General features: G+C 36.4%; 1 protein-coding gene across 1 annotated transcript; it reads right to left on the bottom strand.

Annotated features, from left to right (window-relative positions):
- Nucleotides 1–18,747: 18,747 nt before the first annotated feature.
- Nucleotides 18,748–19,927, bottom strand: LOC145089061 (uncharacterized). Its single transcript, XM_079027558.1, has 4 exons — nt 19,774–19,927; nt 19,463–19,681; nt 19,260–19,378; nt 18,748–19,143 (listed from the first exon to the last, which is right to left on the bottom strand). The coding sequence occupies exons 1-4, from the start codon at nt 19,925–19,927 to the stop codon at nt 18,748–18,750; spliced, it is 888 nt and encodes a 295-aa protein (XP_078883684.1).
- Nucleotides 19,928–19,932: the final 5 nt, after the last annotated feature.

Raw genomic sequence — 19,932 nt, 5'->3', positions numbered from 1 at the left:
ATCAAGGTAGGAACCTAGAAATGGGATAACACGATGCATATGAAGCAAAATCGGGCTAAACACTCCAAAACATGGAGTGTGCGGCCGCACACTTGAGTGTACGGCCACACACAAGTGTGTGCAGCCGCACACACATCCCAACCACACACTCTTGCCTATATATGCCATCCTTAGTGATTTTTGAGCACTTTTCCCAGTCCTTCAAAGCTAGAACATGTTTTCTCTCAAGTATCATCCAAATCTTCATCTTGATCTTCATAAAATTAAGTAATCCTTCCTATGATTTGTTGATTCTTGAACTTGACTAGCCTTCTTCCTCACTTAGATCCATGAAAACACGTTTTTGTTGTTAGATCTTGTAACAATCAGGAATTTTTATGCCTTGTAACTACAACACTTAAGTCAAATTATGAATCCAAAAACATAAGAGCATGTATGATGCTTACTCTATGACAACAAATTTCAATCGAATACACCATACAAGCATTACAAATAGTCAACAAGCAATTGGAAACCCTAGAAGTTCTTGTTTAGGTCCATTTTGGACTAGGACTTCCTTATTAGGCCCAATGGACCAATAAGCTTCCAAATTTGGGTATCCTGGGTTTAGAACTCTTGAATGGGCTCTAACTGGACCCACTTCCATTTATTTCAACATTTTGGGCCATATTGGGCCTAGAATGAAATAAATTAAGTATATGAACCATTTTGGGCCATAATTAACCTAATGTAGCCCTAATAGTTCATAAGAATCATATTTAAGGTTATTTGGACCAAACATCACTTAACATAACCATGAAAAATGCATAAGCGTACAAGGCCCAAATTCTTTTCTCTTCCTCTCTAATTCTCGGCCCAAGCCCAAGTAAAAAGGGAGAGTTGACTTCTCATGGCCACCTCATTTTTACATTATGGTCTTTCATGCATCTTATCCCATGTTTCCATGCACACATCACTTCAAGATCTCTCTCCTTCACTCTCTCTTGCTCTCGGCCGATTCCAAACACACACACACACACACACACACAATTCTCCCACAAATCTCTCAAGGAAACTCCCTCCACTCTTCATCAAGATCTCGAATTTTAGAAGGTTTTTCTAGAAGATATTTCCACAAATTCTTCATCTAAGAAACTCCCTAAGTTCGAAATCAACAAAGGAAGACTTGTTAGAGCCGAAAACAACATCAAACTTCTTCCAATCTTCTCCAAAACCGAAACCCAACTCATGGTGAGCTTCATACCCCCTATTTTTCGGTTTTTATAAGTTTTGTGGGGGGAGAATATAAGCAAGAAGGGGCTTCAAAAAGAAAAATTCCAATGTTAACAACAATAAATCCTTTAAGATAAAATACGAGTACCACGACTACCAGCGAAACGTAATACACCTTCAACACCAAAATCGTTACCAAACGAATTGATTCGGTCTCGAATCAATAGCGAATCAAAAATCAATACACGATGATACTTCAATACACATGCGGAAATTTACGGGAAGTCAATACACCCGTGGGAATTCACCAGACGTCGATACACCATCTTTGGGCCCGAAAGTTTCAAATCGTGCTTGTTGGGCCTAGCTAGCCCAATGACATGATCTTTAGGCCCGAAGGAAACGCGCTTACATGTTGTTGGGTCTTATACGACCTAATACCGTGTAAAAGGACTTTCAATAGCTTTTGTGATGTTGGGCCCCAATGGTCCTTTGGTACTGCTAGTAAAGTCGAGAAGTCAAATGCGAGTCGGGCCAAGGGCCTTTCGCATTCACGATAGCCTTGAACGACTCATGGAATTAACGAGGGCTTTGCACCCTCTTTTCTTCCTAGGTTGTGGAGCTATGGGAAGTTAGGGTGGTTGGATTAGGTGAGTAGTACGGATGACGCCTAAGGGATCGTTTGTATAGTTGTAAGCTAGTCATTTTCGTTAATGCATTATTATAACAACTCACCACCCATAATTAATCCAATGTCACCTGGAATTATCGAATACACACGTCGCAACGGCATAACATTATATAAAACGCGTAATTTTAAGTATTAGGAAAACATCGGGTTTTCCTAGGGATTTCAACACTTACACCTACGTGATGCATACCAAGTCTAACAATTATTCACACTTATAGAAATAAACAAGCATACTTACGGATCTTCACACTTTTTCTTACTTAGAATAATCTTTTCAGAAAATATCGGATTTTCTGGTGGTTTTTCAAAATAATACAAATCATTATTTTTCAAACATTACTTATGAACTCACCAACATTTCATATGTTGATGTTTTCCAAAATACTTGTATTCTCAGGTAACAAGTAAATCGAAGGAAAAATGTACCCAGTGATGTCTTGTTGTTTGTTTAATTAGTATCGAACTATCTACGTTTTGGGAATGTAATGTTTTGTAACAATGTACTAAATGTAAACAATACCAGTTGTAATATTTCAATGCATAGTGATGAATGATGTTATGTTTCATGTATATTCATTGTGATGGTATTTAATTGAGTCACAACAGCCCTCGGACGTTTCTGCCGTCTGGTTCAGGGGTGTGACAGATCTTCAAGCACACCAAGAACACATACTAAACTTTTTGGAGTTTAACAATACTTCTAAGCCTGTAAATCGTATAAACACTTATCATAGCTTGTTATAGGCCAAGAAAACTTGAAGATCTTCTGGATAAAACGCCATTTCTCATGATCTTCAGGAATGTACGTCCCCACACACCATGTGTATGGCTGTACACACCATGTTTAACCATACACACCCTTTTAGGTCCCAAAATGGCACTAAACTCCATATAAGACTAGAACATGAAGTGATAAAGCTTCCTAGATGGGTTCTAAGGCCTTAAAATACGTTTTGACAGACTTCATAGGGAGTGTGCATCCACACACATACCCTGGCCGCACACACACCAATATGGTGTATTTCGACCATACACTCCCTTATATAGCCATACACCCCTTACATATAATCATATATGATTGTAACACTTCAATATAGGTGTTTACTAGGCCCTAAGGTGGTCCCAATTGAATAATTAGTTGTTTCAAATGCTAATTGTATACATACGTATGTTATTATATGACTAATAGGATTCGTTTGTGCTCAAGTCCACAATTGACACTCAACCTCCTAAACCGATCCTACCGTTGCATCACTCACTACAGGTGAGTTCATACCCCTTAATTAACCTTTTAAATGTTTCTAAATGCTTTTATGGGGGGAATACAAGTTGAATCATACTAGTTATTATATCAATCACATGTGATTAATAACTAGCATACACATAGAATTACTATGCTTTAAACTGTCTTGACAACAAAACTGCTTCAAAATGATTTCCAAACACTTTTACATGTTAAAGTATTTCTAAAACTCAGCTTTACTTTCCAAATCTTTACTTTCAAAACTCTTTAAACTTATATAATGTCAAATCATGTTCAATACATATATGGTAATATAAGTAAGGTTTGAAGGGCTTAAGAGTGATAATACGCTCTATTTCCTGTTCCTTGTTTGGTTGTGGACTTAGACTCCCCTATTGTTTGTCCGAGTTTCGTTGGATCCTTAGTTATATATCATGTGTATATGTATAGACATAAAAACTTTCTGTTTTATTTCAATACACTTTGTGATACAAACAACCTTCCTAGTAAACTATAATAGGTATAGTTTAGTGATATACTACTTACTACTTCTCGTACTATGAAACATACAAAAGTTCAGTTCATACATAAGTCAATACATACTGTAAACAATACATACTCTACACTTTATAATTAAACATACTACACATCAGAAAGAGAGAAAGTACACTATTACACACTATTCATACACACTAAATACTACACTAAAGAACATAGTATGATGAGAGTTAAGGAGGACATTCACTTCACTAATGCATACAATACATACATACTATAACATAGATGTGAACCACTGTTTCGTGGCATGGCACCACCTGCCATGGCTCGATATGTATCCAGAATCTCCTAGAGGAAGAACGTGAATATGTGTGTAGATCTATACTGGATTGACAATCCTACACCTTACTACTAGCTACGGTGGGATCTGTAGATCTTCGGGTGACAAATGTCATTACTGTTCGACGTATTACAACATCGTGATTTCCCCTAGTCAATTAGTACGGTTACAATACTTATGACATTATATCCTAATTAACGTTTAGTTTAAGGTAATAAGTACAGCAGTAATTACTATATCATAATACTACAATACTTCGTTACTTTCCCATTACATCTACTTTGCGATCTTCTCACATATCCACAAATGAAAGAACTATATTTTATTAAATGATAGTCACTATTGGGAGAAATACTCACTTTTACAATAAACAAACATACAACACTTGATGCCTTGGTAGAAGGCTACTTTTAATAGGAAATATAGGTTTTTCTAAGGGTTACAAACATTTGCTACAAACATTTCTACAAGCTTACACACTCAATATTTACAATCATTTCCATTCAAACAACGACACTAAATACTTATGAACTCACCAGCGTTAATGCTGATAAACTCTTTCAAAATAACTTGTATCCTCAGGTCATGAGTAAACAGGTATCGGTGCCAGCTTATGAGAAGATGGAGTGCTTACGAGACTTATCTTTTCTTTTGATTCATATTTTTGGTGTCTATAAACTAAACATAACAGACTTGTATTAAAATACATTATTAATGCTATGGATGATGTTGTTGTTTGTTTACTATATTTCTATGTTGTGATACTGTACATGTAGTCCTCCGCCCCAGAACGTTTCCACCGTTCTTGTTTTTGGGGTGTGACATACTTGACCAGTCTTTTGCTACAATATCTCTATTTTCCATGTTCTCACAATTCGAACTATAAAGAGGGATGTCGTAATCATAATCGAATTTGCGAACACAATCTTCATTTTATATGACTAAATTAGATAAAAAAAATCAATCTAAGCTTTTAGAATTGAAATGAAGTATAAAATTCTCTCCCTTATTATAGCAAAACAACTTTTCAACCCGTGCAACTTTGCGAATTGAACATTTTGTTTTCTATAATTAATATTGCTATCTCGCAATACTTACCATAATTATCATGCTCCCGCTCACATGATGATTATATCTTTTCAAAGATAACACTTATGCTCCCACTAGCTTTGACACGTATTCAGAAATTAGTTGGACTTCTAGAAACCAATACTTATTGACCTTATTTACAAAAGTTCAGATTTCTGAAACTGAGACGCTTCGATAAGCATCTCGAACTCATACACATTTCCTAAGATAACCTATACAAGTGTTTAAACAATTTTAGAACTTATAACAATAAGTCTAAAATGTTCAAACCCATTTTCCATTTCCCACAATTCGAACTATGAAGAGGGATGCCGTAATCATAATCAAATTTGAGAAATGCAAATTACATAATGCTATCTTCAAAATCTCTCTTAGTGAAAGCAATTCCTCACAATCATTTTCATGAAGGATAGAAACCTGATGACACTCAGATTTTGTGGTGTATATGTTCCTATCCATGTGAATTTGTCATAACATAATCATAAGACAATAATTGTGACAAATCCAAACTCTTATGGATCGAACTTGTCCATTGTTAATTTCTTGCCATCAAGGGTCCTACTATTGCTTCCAAGTTATTGAGCAGCTCACCCCTACCTTTCAATGTGCTTTCAAGTGATTAAGGTGCCTTGCCCCTATGTAACCCATTGAGAACTCATATAACTCACATGCATAGTTGACCAAACTGGAATGGTATAGAAACAAGAATATGTCAACACGATAGGTTAGAAACCTCAAGTCATGTGCTAGTAATTAACACCAGTTTTACTCTCGATTAGTTCTTGAAACATTTCAAGATCTTTAGACTCCTACTAACCTCTTGACATATTCGATTCTCTTATCAAGAAACATTTCTTGATAGAAACAAATATTCAAGAGTTAGTGTGTGTCTATATCAAGACAAAACCTACATGCAATTTGGTACTAGTTGGTCTTTGTCTTATTAAAAACATCACAACTTACCAAAATGTGCAAGTGTAAGAACATTCCTACTTAAGATTACGTTACTCAAGTCACAATCTTGGAGTATGACACTAATACTTGATTTTGGAATGAAGTACAATACATCTTATTGACTTAACCACTACAACAATTCTCGATTCCTCTTCTTAGTCAGACTAGTGCACTAAGGTGTCCTTAGAGGATGAATTGTAATATGGTTCCTACGATTACCAAGACGATTATAAAACACAATACAAAAGTACTCTCCCTTCTTGCTAGATTGGAGAAACTTTTTATCTTTCTGCCTTCATTGATTCTGCTTACTCGTTCTACTATTCATTTAAACTTTTCAATGATTCAGAATTACACTTAATCTTGTAAGTGTAACCACATCTACTAGAGTTTTAGTAAATCATGTCGAATAATGTTATTGTTATTTATGGTCGACTTGACCACTGCACAACATTGTCAACTCGATCTCCTAGTCCTTCACTGACTCTTTGTCAAGGAATTAGCCTTAAATTTTCTAAGTACCAAGATTTCCATACATCACATGATTCAAATCATATGATTCCATGCTTCTATCAAATTGAAACTTGGGTGATGGTAATCTTTCCTTACTTAGAAAATTACAACATTACCATAAATAACATAACTAAGAATCACATCCAGTTAATATTCCTTATAGTAGAAACACACAGACATCAATTTTCACAATTGCCATTGCAAGGAAATATAAATAAGACAAAATCAAATTTTATTTTATTGCGTAAAAATAAATCCTTACAGTGCAAATGAAAACTATCCTATTACATATTCCTAAGCAATTTATCATAACTCTAAGAAGCTGCTCAAAAATCCGATCATCGAATCCATGCGATCGTAATCCATTTTTCGTGATCAGACTCAGCTCACTCCTTCCTTTAAGCGTCCTTTTCTTTCTTCGATCCTTCAAAACATCAAAATGTAATCATATCACATCATGTATTAAGAATCTCCAAATAGGAACTTAATGGAGTTAGATAGTGGATTTTACCTGAAACAGATTCATACATCTTGACTCTCCCATCTCTAAGATCTCTCAGGTAGTAAGGGCAACTTCGTAACCAATGCCCCTTATTTTGACAGTAGAAACATATGGACTCTTCTAGAATGGTGCATGCGACTATCTCAAAAATCAACCTTTCCTTTACGTAGAGAAACATTTTCTGGACTTCCAATGTTGCCATTACCCGTAGAAGGTTGGGATATTGATTTATCAAACCAATTTGCTCGACCAGTGTCCCAAATCATTTCTAATTCAACAACAATAAGCAAATAAGTCAAATCAATAAAGGTCATTCCGTGGTCCATCATATAGTACTTTCTCATGAACTTACCATATGATTCGAGAAGTGATTGAAGAAGCAAGTCAACAACCAACTTCCTTGAGACATCAACACCCAACATCCTTAACCTGTCAATGTGTGACTTCATCTTTAAGACGTATGCACACATAGACTTTCAATCTCTGTGTCTTATTGCCAATACGATTTGAGTGACCTAGAACTTTTCAAGTCTTCGAACACGTGGGTCAGGGAGAATTATTGGAGAAGGTGGAGGAAGTGAAGCATGATTTCCATTTCCACAATCCAATCGTGGAACATCATCTTCACGTGGAAAACTTTTTCCAACGGATTCAGGAAGGCCATAGTTGTCAGACTTTGACATCTATAAAACGGGAGAAAATTCAAGTTAGTTGATTGAGTCCTTAATAAAACACCCAAATGAGATATTAAGGCTAAGACCCAACACAATATTCTACAAACTGGACGATGGATGTCGTAATCCAATTTGCAGAATATTTGAAGGTAGGTAAATGACGATTTACCAATTTCCACCATGAAAAACAAAAAAGAAGTTAAGTTTTAAATGTATTGGAAACTCCTAGATCTTTTGAGATTCATTGAACATTTCAATGGCATGTTTAAATCTAGATATGCCTCTCAATTTGTGACTGAGATGCTGAGGATCACAAAACAGGGTGTGAATAACCATGCAAAGATACATGGTTCCCCCAATGTTACAGTCACCTATTCAATGTGCCGGTTAACCACACACGCTCCACCGAACTATAACAAACATCGATTCACCCTTCACCACCTTTGCTAAGAACTCAATTAGTGTGCCGGTTTACCACACACGCTCCACTAACGTCTTAGCAAGGGTACAAAGTGTAATTTCATGGATTTACATCAATTCACTTTTGCCTAAAGTAAGTAAGACTGAGAATTTTTTGTAAAACATTTTCTTATTTGAATATTTATTATACTTTTAATATGAAGAGGGTTTGCCCTATCCTACCCGTTCGGCTAACGACCCTCTACCAATCAAGGAAGCGATGGGTGAGAGTGGACACCCATTAAATGGCCATTTTATAAGTGATAACCTTATACCCCCCCCCCCCCCTCTTATAGATTAGCATCGTGAGTGAGGCCTGCTAACGGTAAGACTACCAGTTTAAGTTATACATATATAATATTAGACATTTAATGTTATATATAGTATAAGGGTGTATTTTACACTTTTAATAAACTAGGTGGTTTAATTTTATAAATTACACTCTCAATTTAATTAAATATAAACCATATCGTTATGGATTTATTAAATCTCTTTTAGTTATACTTTTAATTAACTTAACAAAACCATAAGGGTGTAATTTGAACTTTTCAAAACTAGGTTTTTAGAATTTAAAATTTCAAAAATTAAACTTTTAATCAAAAAATTTAAAGGACAAAACTTGAGGACAAGTTTTGATACATTTCAAAACATTAGGGTTTACAATTTAAATATTTCAAAATTAAACTTTTAATCAAAAATTTAAATTCCAAAACTTGAGGGCAAGTTTTGAAACTTCTCAAAACTATCTAGATAAAATTACAAATAATTAAAATTAATCAAATAACTGGTAACTATCTAAATTTGACCTAAATCAATTTATTACTAGATAATTCAAAACAAAATTACAAATAATTATATTTATCTTATAAAACAAGTAATTCTCTTAATTTTGACAATTATCTTCTATTTTGGTAAGGATAATCACCAAATATTGATAAAATTCGGATTTTATTACTGAAAAACGTTTTTGGTAATTATCCCACAACAAAATAGGTCAAAATTCGGCAAAATTAGCCATCTGCGACTCTGACTCGTAGAGTCAACACTGGACTCGTCGAGTTCCCAGTGAACTCGGCGAGTTCAGTCATGGAGTCAGCGAGTCCAGCCCCCAGAAATCAGAATTTTGCGATTTTAAGATTGAATGATTATGAAATACATAAAATACATTATACAAACAGCCTAGGCTCTGATACTAATGATGGGTTTTGAGCACTACATCATTCATATGGTGTACATGCAAACCCTAAAGCTTTGGAATCTAGTTTGTCTAATGAACATGCAATAATCATCCAAAGCCATAAACCCTAGATCTAGCATACAATAATTAATATTATCATAATATAGGGTTTAGATCTTACCTTTGATTGTTATGTAGCAATAACAACCTATTCCTTCTTGTAATTGGCTTCTGAAAGCTTAGTGTCACAAGTATCACACCTCTAATGGCTCACAAACACCAAGAGCAAGAGGATGACTTAGGAGAGGACGAGGAGGCACCAAAACGTCCAAGAAACTCTAAGGAATGCTTACCCACATTTTTGGGTTAGCTGGGGTTCCTTTTATACTTGTGTGGGCTGCTAGGGTTTTCAGGGGAAAGACTAATTCCCTAGATAGGCCTTAAGGAACTCATGGAGTCCCTTTAGAAAGCCCTTGGATGAAATCCATATGGGCTTCCCATAGATTTCGTCCAATCCTCTTCCCAACATAATCCATAGCCTACGATGCAATTATCTTATAATTACAATATTAGTCCCCCAAGTTTAATTTATCTCTTTTAGCCACAAAATTAATTCTTGACTAATATAAATTAAACAATATGATTTCTCTTTTAATATATTATTCACATAATATATTAATAAATCTTAATTAAACTATTACTCCATAAATCATCCTATCAAGTTGCTTAGGTGAATGTAACCTAAAAGGATCATGCTCACAGTCGAGTCAAGTACATACCAAAATAGTTATGGACTTAGCAACTAATCCAACAGCTATGTACTCTGATTAGCATGTTGAATCAGCTACAGTACTTTCTTGGAACTTTTCCATGTCACTGCTCCTCCATTCAGGGTAAAAACCCAGCCAGACTGAGAGTGGAAATTATCTCTGTCGGTTTGGAAGCTGGCATCACTATACCCTGTCACTCTCAAGTCATCACTCCCACCGAGGGTAAGGATCTAATCCTTAGTCCTCCGCAGCTACTTAAGAATGTTCTTAACTACAGTCTAATGAGTTTTACCAGGATTCCCTTGATATCTACTGACCATACTCAAAGCAAAGGCCACATCAGGGCGAGTACAAGTCATAGCATACATGATCGAACCAACTACAGAAGCATATGGTATATGACTCATTTCTGGTATTTCAACCTCTATACTTGGACTCTGAGTCTTAGTCAGGTTGGCATTGCATTGGATATGTAACTCACCTTTCTTGGAGTTCTCCATGCTGAAACGTTTGAACACCTTGTCCAAGTAGATACTTTGACTAAGTCCTATTACCCTTTTACTCATGTCTCTCAATATCCTTATCCCTAGGATATAAGCACCTTCTCTAAGGTCCTTCATAGCGAAACACTTCCCAAGCCAGGAGTTAACCTCCTGTAAGGTTGGGATGTCATTTCCTATGAGCAGTATATCATCTACATACAATATGAGAAAGCTCACTATACTCCCACTAGCTTTGACATATACACATGACTCATCCTCGCTTCTCAAAAATCCAAACTCTTTGACTTTCTCATCAAACCAAAGACTCCATCTGCGAGATGCTTGTTTCAATCCATAAATGGATTTCTCAAACTTACACACTCTATTAGGGTACTTTGCAATGACACAACCCTCTAGCTGACTCATGTAAACATCTTCAGCCAACTTTCCAATAAGCAAAGCGGTTTTGACATGCATTTTCCATAGTTTATAATCATGAAATGTAGCTATGGCCAACATAACCCTTATAGATTTAATCTTCGCTACTGGTGAGAAGGTCTCGTCATAGTCAACTCTCGTAGTTTGAGTAAATCCCTTCGCAACCAGTTGCGCCTTATATGTGTGTACATTCCCGTCCATTTCGGTCTTCTTCTTGAAGATCCATTTGCACCCGATTGTCTTACGACCCAGTACATTGTCAACCAAGTTCCAAACTTGATTGTCATACATGGATTGAATGTCGTTGTCCATAGCCTCTTTCTATTTTGCAGACTTGGGGTCTGCCATGGCTTCTTTGTAGTTGTTAGGTTCATCCAAATTTACCAGTGTGTTATCACTAATAAATGTATCACCTTCAATAGTAATATGGAAACCATAAAACTCAGGTGTATTTCTAACTCTACTTGAATGCCTCAGAGGTAAGGACTCGTCAATTGGATCAACTGGAGTTTCCTCCTCGGATTGATTGCTACCGTTTGAGGTTCCTTCACCGCTTGACTCTTGAAGCTCTTCAAGGTCAATTTGCCTCCCAATGTTTCCTTGGTCTATGAATTCTCTCTCGCGAAAGACTCCTCTCCTCGGAACAAAGACAACATTGTCACTCGGTCTGTAGAAGAGATATCCAAAGGATTTATGTGGGTAGCCAATGAAAGTACATCGCTCACTCTGAGGTTCGAGCTTGTCGTGAGTTTTTTTCTCACAAAAGCCTCACAACCCCAAACTTTGATGTCATCTAATGTGGGAACTTTCCTAGTCCACATCTCGTAAGGTGTTTTGGAAACCTTTTTGGTAAGGACAAGATTAAGGATATGGGCGGCAGTCTTTAACGCATACCCCCAAAATGAGATAGGTAACGAAGCTTGACTCATCATGGAACAAACAATGTTTAGCAAGGTTTTATTGCGACTCTCAGCCACACTGAAACATCCCAAAAATATGACCCAAAAATTTCGTTTTGAAAACATTATAAAAACTATAATCATCCATAATCAATAAGAAAACCAAGTGTCATGTATCTCAAAGTCTCATATCAAATATTGTATCAAAAACAAATGAGAAAATATATCAGAGTCTCAATAAATCCCAGGCTGAAAGTTGTGGTGTGTGTCATGCGATCATCCCGAGCCCTACCCGTTGCTAGCAGAAGTACCTGAAACCAAAACTGAGAACTGTAAGCACAAAGCTTAGTGAGCTCCCCCAAACTACCACATACCATACAATAACATAAATAACACATATTGGGCCTAGACCACTGCATCAGGCCCCGCCCGGCATCGGACCGAAGTCCGGCATAATATGGGCCCCTCCCACTGCATCGGGCCCCGCCCGGCATCGCACCGAAGTCCGGAATAACTTGGGCCCCGCCCGACATCAGACCGAATTCTGGAATAAACTGAACATAAAATAACATGAACATATAGCATAATCACATACTACATCAGGCTTGCCCGGCATCGGACCGATGTCCGGATCATATAACACATATCACAAACATGCACGAATCACAAAGACATCAAACATACATACTACTACATCGGGCACTGCCCGACATCAGATCGAAGTGCGGAGCTACTATCATCTAACGGGCCGGCACTGTGGCCATAAACCCGTTCCTATTGGAAGGAAACTCACCTCGTAAGGCTAATGGCTGAAAAGCTGATCGGGAACTGTCTGACTGCTGCTCCGGTAACTCCCTGGCTATAATTCCCATAAAGACCCTTAACAAAACATTGATAACCAATCTTAGGGTAAAATGACCATTTTACCCCTGGTCAAAGTCAACTTTCAGTTGACTTGACTCGTTGAGTTGGGCCGAGAACTCGTCGAGTCCCTATCCTTTCTTTTACCCTTCTATCTGACTCTACACGTCGAGTTTTGCAAAGACTCGATGAGTTCCTCTTCTATAATTATATCTAGCCAACCTTCATCTGACTTTCCGAGTTGTATGAACAACTCGTCGAGTCCTCCTTCATCATGTGGACACATCTAGACTATGAATCGCCGAGTTGTATGAACAACTCGTCGAGTCTGTTCTTGTGGTAAAGAGATTGCCTGGGACTCGTTGAGTGTGTTGTAACACTCGTCGAGTCCCATGGTTTCCAGATCATGGCTACGTCTCAAAACATCGAATCACTCCTCCGGACTTGTATAAATCCTTGCTATCACTCAGTTGGGTTCCTTTGAACCACAACAGATTGGGGACAGAAACCCCGGACTCGTCGAGTTCCAAGAACAACTCGTCGAGTTCGCTATTATCCAAGTCTATAACTTGATTTCTGACGTACAACTCTCAATCAGAATGTAGATCTAGGCTTCAAGGATTGATCTAGCACGTTAAGTTATGAACTTTATGTGCATGCATGGAAGTATAAGCTTTAAGAACCCAAAATGAGGTCTAAAGGGGGTGCATGGGCTAATATGGCCATAAAGCTTGCATCTTTATGCTATGAACTTGGTTCTAGAGTCTAGATCTGAAGATGAATCGAATTGGGACGTCCAAGTCTTAAGGATCAAGCTTATTGACCCCCAAAACTCCATAAAGGGGAAAAGGAGAAAATCTATAAAACCACAAGTCAAGTATAAAGCTTGATTACTAGAAAGTGAGGAGAAACTATTGTTCTTGGATCTACAAACTTCTCTTGGAGTCCTCCTTCTTCCTCTTCTTCACACTAGCTTCAAACCACACAAGTTTACTAAAAAATGGCACTCAAACACTCAGAAGGCTCAAGGTGGCGAGTTAGGGTTTTCTGGACGTTGAGGGAGTGATAAGGAAGGTCATAGGGGCGTTATGTTCTTTAAATAAGGAGACAAACCCTTGAAATTAGGGTTTTCATCAGACAACGCCTACTCGTCGAGTCGTTCTTCCGACTCATCGAGTAGACTTACTTAGTTCCCACCCCGGATCCGCTCTTACTCGATGAGTTGGGACTTCAACTCGTTGAGTCCAAGGGTAAATTATAAACTTGACTTGATTAAATGCATACATGGAACCAGGTGTTACACACACCATTAAGATGTGGTGTCCTAGGTGGCATCAATTGTGAAATAATTCCACATTCCTTAGGATATTCAAGGAACTCGATGCTAAGATACTCTCCTCCACGATCGGATCGCAACATCTTTATCTTCCTGTCCAATTGATTCTCCACTTCTTGCTTAAACTCTTTGAACTTTTCAAAGGTTTCTAACTTATGCCTGATTAAGTAAATATACCCATATCTACTATAATCATCAGTAAAAGTCACATAGAAGCGGTTAGCATACCTTGTAGCGGTTCTAAATGGTCCACACACATCAGTGTGTATGAGATCCAACAGACCTTCACCCATTTCACAAGTACCGGTGAAGGCTGACTTGGTCATCTTTCAAAGTAAACAAGATTCGCAAGTGCCATCCGATTTTAAGTTGAATGTCTCCAAAACTCCATCCTTTTGGAGTTGGGCTATATGCTTCTTGTTGACATGTCCAAGTCGAAAATGACACAAGCATGCTTTATTCAATGCATTGGAAGAATCAATACTCAACACATTATTTCCTAAGTTATCTACAATCATCACAGTTGCATATATACCATTGTAAGGTGATGCTTCAAAATAAAATACACCATTACAATAATCTTAAATACCACCATTTTCATTATTAAAGGAAAAGGTAAAACCTTGTTTATACAAACTGTGAATGGAAATAACATTTCTCATCGTATCAGCCGAGTAACAACAATTATTCAAATCTAAATTTAAACCATTACTAAGAAATAAAGAATAAACTCCAATTTTGGTCACAGGCGACACTTTTCGATTTCCATGATTAACTTTATCTTCCCGTGCTCCACATCCTTACTTCTTTTTATTCCTCGCAAATAAGAAAAAATGTGAATACCACAACCTCTATCAAGGACCCAAGAATTAGCATGTGATGAGTTATTAGATTGAATATTGTAAATACCTACAAAGGAGGGCTTGATCTTTCCATCCTTTATGTCTTGAAAGTACGTGGGGCAGATTCGTTTCAATTGCCCTTTTTCGTGACAGTGGAAGCACTCTACTTCCTTTGGATTGGAAGAAGGATTAGCATAACCATCTTTGGTCCCACTAGAAGAGGATCCATCAAGAGACTCTCCTTTGCGGCTCTTGTAGGGAGCCTTCCACTTTTTTCCCTTCCCTTGTCCGATTGTCAGAACAGGGAAAGAAGTAGTAGGAGTAGACACAACCAACTTGCCTTTCAGATTTCTTTTTGTAGTCCTAAGAAGGCCTTCAAGCTTGCTAAGAGTGACCTCCTCCTTGTTCATATGATAAGTCATACGAAACTGATCATAACAAGGAAGTAAAGAGTGTAGAATCATATTTATGCCCAACTCTTCATCAAAATTGACGTTCAAATTTAGCAAGCGGTTCACGAATCTCTGCATCTTTTGCAAGTGGGCCGTGATGGATTCACCATCCTTCATTTTGGTTGTGATCATGGAGGCAATGATCTCATACCTCTCCTGCCGCGCACTTTGATGGTATCTTTCCATCAAGTCATGATACATTTCATAGGGGTAGTAGTACTCATAGGACTTTTGCAGCTTAACAATCATGGTTGCAATCATTAGACACGACACCTTTGTTGCATCCCTCTCATGAGTAGTGTGTTCAGTGATTTGTTTAGGAGTAGCAGTGGTTACATCAATCTCCTTTAGCTCTTTATCAAGTACATATTCTTTGTCCTCATAACGAATAGCCATCCTGATGTTTCAAATCCAGTCATTGAAGTTCGATCCATCGAAAATGAACCTCCCACATAGGTTCATGAGGGAGAAAGAGCCTAAAGGGAATGGGTTGGAAGCATTGTTTGGGATAGACATCTTTAAAATAAGAGAAACAAAGTTTAGTTCATATGATAATCCTTAATATTACACCCAATATGAAATATTAAGGCTAGGACCCAACACAAAATTCTACAATTGTGAAGAGGGATGCCGTAATCTAATTGTAGAATATTTGAAGGTAAGTAAATAACGATTTACCAATTTCCACCATGAAAAACGAAATAGATTATTACGTTTTAATTGGATTTTAAATTCATAGATCTTTGATATTCATTGAACTTTTCAATGGCATGTTTAAATCTCGATTGTGCCCTTCAAGTTTGTGACTCGGATGCCGAGGATCACAAACAAGGAGTGAATAACCATGCAATTAGATTGGTACACCCAATGTTAGAAATAACCTAATCAATGTGCCGGTTAACCACACACGCTCCATTGATCAATGATTAACACCAAGTTACCTTTTTCCACACATTATCAGTCCCAGATTAGTGTGCCGGTTAACCACACATGCTCCACTAACAATTTAACAAGGTGCAAAGTGTAATTTCATTGATTAGCACCATTTCACATTTTCCTAAACTAATGAAGATTGGGAATTTAATAAAAGTTTAGTTACTTTATATTTTTTATCATTATACTTTTAATTAGGGAGAATTAATGTCCTATCCTACCCGTTTGGCTAACGAACCTCCACCAGTCAAGGAAACGGTGGGTGATACTGGACAGCCATTAAACTACCATTTTATAGGCAGTAACTTTATACCCCCCATAAAAAACCATTTTATGAGGCCTACTAACGGTAAGAACGACTTTGTCTTATATATATATATATATATATATATATATATATATATATATATATATATATATATATATATATTAAACTTGTAATATTATAAAGTATAAGGGTTGAATTTTAACTTTTAAAACTCTAGGGTTTGGAATTAAAGTTCATTTAATGAGACTTTGCAAATTCCATAACTTAAGGGCAAGTTTTCAAAATTGTCAAAACTCTTCAGATTCATAACCTATGAGTTTATTTGATTTTAATGAAGAGATCTTTCATTTTCCATAACTTGAGGACAAGTTATGGAGATCATTAAAATGCATTTAGATCACTATTGTAACAACTAAAATTATCACATAATCTATGATCTAACTAAACTCATAATCAAGATAATTTCTAGTCAACAATTTGAAAGCAATTTTGTTTATCATATAAAAACAAAAATTATTTTAAAAGTTTGAAAATTATCTTGTGGTTGGATGAGAACAAGCAATACCATATAATGAAGAACATTTCCAATGATCCATAACAGTTTGTGGTAGTGTTCTAAATCCAAACCAGGCCAAGAAATTCGAAATTTTGCATACAGAGCCTCGAACTCGTCGAGTACATCAACTGGACTCGACAAGTTGCTCTGTTACTGAGTGATCGTCGAGTTTGTTCATGTACTCATCGAGTTCACCAGTCAGAGGCAAAAATTTCGACTTTTTCAGCTTTTGAAAACTTGTATCAATCAAATATAATTGACACAATCCTAGTCTTTAATACCACTATTAGGTTTTCAGCATTATAACACTCCTATGGTGCACATGCAACCCTAAATTCTTTGGATCTATGTTTTCTCTAATATACATGCATATTTTCAATTTTTCCAAATCATTTTCCTAACTAGCATACAATTTTCCAATTGAATAAAACATCTAGTTAGATGACATACCTTTTGAAGGACTTGTAGTTCTTGACCCTTGAAAGCTTGAGCACCTCAAGTGTGATGCCTCTAATGGTTCACAAACACCAATATGCAAGAGTATGATTTAAGAGAATAATCTACTTATCTCAAAGAGAAGAGGCAACCGATTTTGGTCTATGGAGGGTTCTATTTATCGTGTTGGACATGTTAGGGTTACACATGGTAAACCCTAATAATCCATGACTTCCCGTAATCTCACACTCCATGGGTTTAACCTTCATGGACTATCCATGGATTAGTTTAACCCACAATCATGGATCATTATCCTACACTACAAGAATGATTGATTTACATAATCAATCCCCATATATTTAATTAGTATCTTTTGATCGCAAAATTAATAGATTAATTCTTAATCAATACTAATTAAATAATTCCATATTAATATATTATACTTGTAATATATTAATAAACAGTATATAACCTTATTCTCAAAATTCATCCTATCAAATTGCATTGGTGAAAGCAACCCAAAAGGAACATGCTACAATCCGGTCAAGTACATACCAGTTATAGTTATGGGCTTAGACACCAAATCCAACAATAGTATGACTACAAGGCAGCTATAGCATTCTTCATGCTGTCAGATAGTGTGGGAAAGTGTCATTAGACTCCGGAATGAGTTGTAGCATTCACAGATTCATTCAGATAAGTTAGGTCGGGGTGGGTCAGTTTCTAAGATCGTGGAAGGGCCAGCGTAAGATCGGAATCAGGAAAGGATAGGTTGTTGGGATTCGAGGTGGAGTTGGGCCCGTGTAGCCCTAGATAGCTAGCACCTATGGGCAGGGCCCTATGCAGTTATCGCAGTCAAAATTTCGATAGCGGTCACAGGCCGCTATTTGAAATCGCGGTTTTCGCGGTGGTATAGCAGTGCTATAGCGGTTTTTTTAATATTACATATAATTTAATATTTTTATATTATATTTAGAATTAATATCATAAAATCTAAAAAGTCTATATAGAATTAATATCATAAAACCTAAAAATTCATAGAAAAACATAACATAATATTCAAAATTCTAATATAGTAATATAGAAACTACGTAGTGTCAATTGTCAAAGTGTCAAATATAGTTTAATCGCATGGCACGGGTTCGGCTTCCGAGTCAACGTCATCCAAAGCATTCACTTCTTCATCAAGATTGTTCCCCACATCATTAATATCATCACCATCATCGTCTCTATAACGCTCTCGTTTGCTCCTAATATTTGGTTGAGCGTCTACATTCGCTCCCATTGCTTCTTGCACATCTGACCAAAGAAGGTCATCACCACCATCCACAAAGTCTTGAAGCTCATCTTCCGTTGGTATTGTCCAATCATCATTCTCCTCAACATCTTGTAGGAAAATAGGATCCAAAGATTTGTTTTGTAAAGACATGAAGCGCTTTTGCAACCTTGTGTTGTATTGGATGAATACAAGTTCATTTAGTTTTTGTTGCAAAAGACAATTTCTTTTCTTAGAATGTAGCTGCAACAAAAGAATTAAAATATTTTAGTTAATATGTTAGAAGTTCCAATCTAGCTAATATCATTTATAAATTATAATTATAAAAATACTTGTTAAAAATAAGTAAAAAAACTTACATTGTCCAATGTACTCCAGTTTCGTTCACAAGGTGAAGCACTACAAGTTTGACTAAGAACCGTGATAGAAAACTTTCGTAAGATAGGTGTATCTATCCCATAAGAACGCCACCATATATCTACATTTTACAACAAAAAAGTTCCTAAGTTAATAAAAATAAATAAATAAAAACTTTTGGTTACATTATAATTTTTATACTTACACGGTGCAACTTTTGTCATACTCCTTTTAGCAGCTGGGGATCCAAATTGTCCACTTAAATCAATGTAGAGATTCAATTCTTGTCTCAAAGTATCATTTTCATCTTCATCGGGAACAAGACGGTCAATAGCAACATAAAGTTCGGTCATAATCTGTTTATTGGCCTCATATTCCTTTGACTTATCTCCATGAAAAATTGCAGGATTAAGGAAACACCCAGCTGTACATTAAGTCATTCACTAAAATGTTAAAACCAAATAATTGCATACTATTTTAAATTAAATTAATAACTAATAAGTAAAAGATTTATACCTGCATGTAAGGGATGAAGAAGTTGGTCATTACATCTTGTTTGAAGGATAGACAAAATTCTACCAGCCAGTCTTTTTTTGTCATTATTCCCATCATTTAGATTTTTGCTTATTTGATCTTGTGCTCGACTCATCGCATCATAGATGTACCCCATGCACG

Source organism: Lactuca serriola, chromosome 2 (genome assembly GCF_051521515.1).
Source record: "Lactuca serriola cultivar US96UC23 chromosome 2, Lser_US96UC23_V15, whole genome shotgun sequence".
Taxonomy (NCBI): Eukaryota; Viridiplantae; Streptophyta; class Magnoliopsida; order Asterales; family Asteraceae; genus Lactuca; species Lactuca serriola.
This window is presented reverse-complemented; position numbering and strand designations above follow the sequence as displayed.